Source organism: Pyrgilauda ruficollis, unplaced genomic scaffold (assembly GCF_017590135.1).
Source record: "Pyrgilauda ruficollis isolate IOZ18807 unplaced genomic scaffold, ASM1759013v1 scaffold24, whole genome shotgun sequence".
Classification (NCBI taxonomy): domain Eukaryota; kingdom Metazoa; phylum Chordata; class Aves; order Passeriformes; family Passeridae; genus Pyrgilauda; species Pyrgilauda ruficollis.
In genome coordinates this window covers 571,460-577,459 of record NW_024523648.1, presented here as the reverse complement: position 1 = coordinate 577,459, position 6,000 = coordinate 571,460, and the positions used below count along the sequence as shown (strand labels likewise).

Genomic DNA, 6,000 nt, shown 5'->3' with positions numbered 1-6,000 from the left:
CCCCCGCCCGGGCGCGGACGGGCGGGCGGCGCGACCAGAGGGGAGAGGAAAGGCGGCCGCCCCCCCTTCTCGCAGCGTCCCCGAGAGCTTTGACGCCGCAGCCCGGCGGGGGCGGCGGCCGAAGGAAGTGCCCGGGGCAGGAGGAGCAGCCTCGGGCAGCGAATCGCGGCCGGGGCGCCGAGCTCCGTCCTCGGTGAGGCAGGCGGCAGCGGGAGCCGGGCGGTGAAGATGGCGACCCCGGGCATGGGCTGGCAGCAGCCGCAGCACAGCTACGGCGGCGGCTCCGCGCCCGGCGCGGGCAAACTCGGCTCGGGCTCGGCACAGGCGGGGCTGGGCGCCGAGCACAGCGCGGACCTGCACTTCAAAATGAGCAAGAAGATCGCCCAGCTGACAAAGGTGAGGGAGGCGCGCCGGGTCCTTCGCCGCCTCGGGTGTCTTCCTCCTCCGCTCTGTTTCTTTTCGCTTCTTGCCCTCAATGCGGGCAGCGATGGGCCTGGAGAGGGGCAGACTGTCGGGGCTGATGGCAAATCCGGGTGGGGTGCGGCCGGATTTGTACCCCGGAGGCCGAGCCTGGAGCGCCCTCGGTGCCCGGAGCATCCCCCGGCCGTCGCGGGCAGGAACGCGCCGCGGTCCCGCGGGGAGAGCTCCGGCGGTCCGGGAGCCGCGGGGCTGGAGAGGAGCCGCGCCGGGAGCTGCCGCAGTGCCGGCCTCCCTTCGTGGTGTCCGAATCCCGCCCGGCACAGCCAGGTATCCCGGTGTACCAGAGCGGATCCCTGACTGCTGGGCTGGTAGCGGTTATTTATTCTGCGGAAATTGTGGCTTCTCTTCTAGCGCTGTTATAAGCCTTCTCTTTAAATGGGGAAATTCAAGTGATGCTTGTCTTTCCTTTGCTGAAGTGCTATTATTTAAGGTGTTTGGTAATAGCTTAAATGCTTTAGATGGTGAGGGTGAAGTGTGAGAAAATTTCTGGTCTGCTGTTGCCAATTGAACGGTTTTCATTATGTCATCCCCAGCCTGGGGAATACATTGTATCTTTGTGAGAGGCTGGAGTCGAGCTAGGAGGTGTTTTTAATGCCTATTGCTGAGGCAGGTAGGCCCAATGTTTCAGATGTGATTTAGTTAGAATAACTTAAAACAATGCTTAGGTGCTGTAATCTCTCTTGTGTGATGCTCAAGCTGTAGGCAAATGGCATTAGTGAGGAAATGAGAGGTAGATTCTCTTTATTAAAGCAGAAGAAGTAATTTTTGTCAGGAATTTAATAGCTGAAACGTTTCAAGGTAATTTTAAAGCACTGTGGGAACTGCCAGTATTCTTAACATGTATGCTGAAATGGATGAAGGTGACATTTCGTTGGAACTAAGAGTGAAGAGAATGAAGACTGCTGGCAGGCTCACAGTGGAGACAGTTCACATTTATGTTCAGTTGATGCACCATTGACCAGTTAAAAATAGTATTTATTGTGGCACACTGTGCTCCTTAATGTGTTGGGAAGCTGGTAACTGAGGGGTATCTTGTCCTTGAATTCCAATTTCTTTTGATGTTAACATCAGTGGAACTCTTATTCCATAAAGAGAAAATAAGCTGAAGGATCTCCTTGGTTTTGCTCCATGTGCATACAAATAATGAAGTGAAGCATTAAAGATATTACTGCAGCTATGTGCTCCCTAAAAGGTGTAAAAAGCACCTGGAGACCCTAAATGTGTTTTAGGCTTACCTTAAGGCCTAGGCACATATGTAAAATAATACTTTCACAGAAGAATTTATATCTGTGTGTGTGCCTTTGATATATTTCCCTTACCTTCTCTAGGAAATTACCCAGCAGTTTATAGTTTATTTCAGAAACAGCATTTCAATTCTGATGTGAAGTCATTTGTGTATGACCCATGAGTTCTATATCACTGGGCGTGTGCCCTGTGCACTCTCACTATGCATCAGATATCTTGAGGTGGATATGAATTAATTATGGATTTAAATGCATGGTGTTGAAATATTTTGAACTCCTGTGTTGGAAAAAGCAAAGAGAGTAAAAATAAATACTTTTTTTTTTCTTTATGAGCCACAATAAAGTTCATGTAACATTCTATATATTGTATGCAAGTCTGTCTTGACAAAGACTTCGGCTTAATGTAAATAAAATTTGCGAGTTGTTTTCTGTTGTGTATTTCAAATAATTGCAAGCTATGTGCTCATACAAGGAGTTTACAAGTGAATTAGGCTTTTGCAGGGCTGGAGTCTTATATGTGCAAGTCCCAGTGACTTGCAGATTCTGGCAGGTTTGTATGTTGTGTTCTGTTTTCAAGTTTTAGGGAGAAAGATCAGCTCATTTCCCAAGCTTTCTGTTGAGTGAAGTTCTGGAGTGAATATAGTGCTTTTAAATGTAAACCAAAGTGTATATAAAAATACTTCTCTTCCACCTATTGCAACAATAAAATGAAGACTTTTAAGATTAGGATTAACATTAAATGTATTGTATAAGATGTGTTTCATTAAAGTAGAGATGCAAATTTTGACAGTTTTGTAGCTAGAGGGCTCAGGTCCTGCATTTCTGTTGACCTACTTGACCTTTCAGGAAGGGAGGCTTAAAAGAATTATAGAAACTTCTGGTTAAAGTATGATCTAAACTTCCTAATCTGCTCTAGAATCTGAAGTCTTTGATAGCTGGCTGCAGAAATTAGTCATTGGGAAAGGACTCAAGCTACAGGGGAAAAATATAAACATAATAAACTTAATTTCCCTAAGTGAGACTTATCTGTCAGAGAAGAATTAACTTCACATTGCAGAAGAATCCTTGAAGGTGTTGCAAAAAAAAAAAAAATTAGGATATTTCTGTTTAGGTCTTTTGACCAAATTCTGCTGTTCTAGCTTTGTCAAATGCTAACCAGCATATGTGCATAAAATTCCTGTTCAGTAATCTAGGAATTTATTGTTAGGAGTACCACTTCTTAATTGTGCTTCTCAAGTTGTTTAGTGTCTTATATATAAGTTACTTCTCACATGTCTTTCAACTATTTTACCCATTTATTTAATTTTTGTTCTAACTCTTCTCTAAGAGTGTTTTGAAGATATAATAATTCCCCCTGTGGATTTAGAGCAGAAGGTGCTTTACCAGGTTAAAACAAACCCACCAATGTAGTGGGGTAAAATAAAATCCAAATACTCATTATTCAAGGAGTACACACTCTGGATAATTTCACTAAGTTATCCAGACAGCTTCTGCCTTCTGACAAAAGAAGTGTGACTCCATAGTTTAATTTTGCCTGTCCTTGTACAGGTTGTATTATGAGCTGTGAGTAGGAGCAGAAGAAAATGCTTTCCCCACAGAGGATGAGGGTCACTCATGAATTAAATGTAAAATTCCAAAATTAGGATTCCTCAGTTATGTTTCCGCGTTACTTAAGGGAATCTGATGTTTTAGTCAAAACAATACAGGAACACAAAGTAAAAGGTGAAATTTGTTTAATAACCAGATTTAATCAGTAATTCAGAGTGAGGCAAAATAAGGTATGAATCCATTTCACTAAGCAAAACACTTCTTAAGTGCTTAACTATATTTTTACTTTTGGGTAGGAGAGAAAGACTTACTTGATTTATTTTTAATATGCTTAATTTGCAGGGGAAGGTAAAACAAGTGGTTAGAAATGCAGGTCTAAAAAAACCAAGATGATACTTCATGTCATGTTCAAAGACTGCAGTAGACTGTAACTGAAGCAATTTTAGGTCTTCCTCTTCAGTATAAGCTCCTTATTTTCAGGCATTCTGGAAGATCTGTGTACCAGTTTGGGATAAAGTAGCATCTGACACAAAGATTAAAGCCAACAAGAAATAAACTGCGATTATGAGATTGCATATATGTGTTTGTACTACTGCATGCAGGAGTGCTAATGCAGTGTTGAAGTATGAATTATGCTGCAGATGAAAATATACATATATATTTAATTAGTTTGCATAAGACAACTGGATTTTAAATGAAAAGCAAGGTGCTGCCATGCATCAATAGGAGAGAATGGCATTAGTTTTCATGATTCTCACAAGAGTTCAGGAGGCTTGTTTCTCATTTTGGATTTGTTTGGGTGTTGCTTTTTTTGTTTTGTTTCTTCTTTCTTTGTGATGTAGTTTGTAGCTTGAGAAATCCATATCTTAAGTATGTCTGTAAAGTCTCTTGTGCAGGTTTTGTGATGTCAGCATAAATCTTTGACTTGTACAGAATAGCTGCATGATTTGTGCTGGGACTATATAAAAGAAACTCTTCAGGATTGGTTTGGTTGTATGATATTTGTTGCAGAAATTTTACATTAACTGCAGCAGCTCTGATGGGAAAGAAACACCTGGTAGTGTTGATTGATGAGAAGTTGCGACCTGGCAATGTGCTCTTGCAGCCCAGAAAACCACCCCAGTATCCAGGGCTGCACCAAGGGCATGTGACCAACAGGTCAAGGGAACTTATTCTCCCCCTCTACTTTACTCACCTGAGACCCCACCTGGATGCTGCGTCCAGCTCTGGGGTTCCCAGCACACAAAACACATGGACCTGCTGGAGCAAGTCCAGAGAAGGGCTCAGAAGATGATCAGAAGGCCGTGGAGAGAGTCCAGAGGAGGCCACAAAGATAGTCAGAGGGCTGGAGCACCTCTCCTGTGAAGACAGGCTGGGAGAGCTGGGCTTGTTCAGCCTGGAGAAGAGAAGGTGTTGGGGAGACCTCAGAGCAGCCTTCCGGTACCTCCATGGAGCCTGCAAGTGAGCTGGAGAGAGACTTTTGATAAGGTCCTGTAGTGATAAGACAGGGGCATTGGCTTTAAACTGAAAGAGGGTAGATTTATATTAGATATGAGGAAGAAGTTTTTTACTGAGAGTGTGATGAGGCACTAGAACAGGTTGCCTAGAGAAGCTATGGATGACCCATCCCTGGAAATGTTCAAGGCCAGGCTGGATGGGACTTTGTTCAAAGTAGTGTTGTGGAAGGTGTCCCTACTGTGGCAGAGCATTGGAATTGGCTGGCATTTATAGTCTTTTCCAACCCAAACTATTGTGTGATTCTGGAAGAAGAGTCTGTACATGCCATGTAGATGATCTCTACCCTACAGCTAGCATTTTTGTCTATTTAATGAATAGAAACTATATAGAACACTAATGTTTTTCCTTGGTACATAGAACTTGATGGTTCCAGAAAAATCAGTTCAAACATGATGGTAACAAGGCTAACCAAGGCACATCATCCTTGAGTAAACAACAAACTAGAATCCAAGACTCCTGAGACCTGACTTCTATTCTCAGTTCTTCCAACAGTTTCTTGCCTATATTTGGGAAACAAAATCTTTGATTTTTCCTGTGTTAGAGAGAAGAACTTAGCCAGTAGACATTAATATTGTTATTAATCCAGTCAGTCTCTAGGGGATGCAGATAGTAAATTTATTTCAAAGACTGAAGTGCGAATTTGATGATCTTTAATTCAGATGCTGATGTTTTTTGTGGTATGTACTCTTTCTGGGAAGGTTAAAGATCTCCCTCAGCAATCACAGAATGCAGTTTTATGCAAGTAAAAGCTGTAAGGTTTAACTTATATAAATTATTCTTATCAAAATGTTTCCAGTGAAACTTTGTCAGTTTTTATTTGGAAGTATTCTGCCTCAGGAAATAAAACAACTAAGCCTCTTGCAGAAGGTTCATTGTGCATAAAATTATAAGAAAACTTTAAAAAAGAGCCCTTAAAACACGGAAGGCATGAGAATCTAAAAATCCCTGTAGAACTGTTTTGATGTTAGCTGTCATCATGTTGTAGTTGATGCCATTAACAGTTTTGTAAAAACTTGGGATTTAGCTTTTTAAGCAGCCTTATGTCATCTCTCCAATGTGTGTTAACACTGGCAGTAGGCCAGTATTTGTAACAGTTCTAGGATTGCATGAAAAGAACTGAAATTTTAAGGCGGGTGTGATTGAAGTGTGTGTTTTGATGTCAGGATTTTCCATATTATTCTAACTGGTAATGTGTGAATAAATATTATGT

The 6,000-nt window shown here is 42.3% G+C and overlaps 1 protein-coding gene across 10 annotated transcripts in view; it reads left to right on the top strand.

Moving 5' to 3' along the window:
- The first annotated feature begins 6 nt into the window (after positions 1-6).
- Positions 7-6,000, top strand: part of FAM184A (family with sequence similarity 184 member A) — a 72,290-nt gene continuing 66,296 nt past the window's right edge. For all 10 annotated transcript variants that reach the window (XR_005955359.1, XM_041470071.1, XM_041470069.1 and 7 more), the window contains exon 1: positions 7-396. Coding sequence is in view for 9 of the 10 variants with exons in the window: in XM_041470071.1 (XP_041326005.1) it covers positions 229-396 (168 nt within the window). In the remaining variant the exon portion in view is untranslated. The remainder of the gene's footprint in view (positions 397-6,000) is intronic.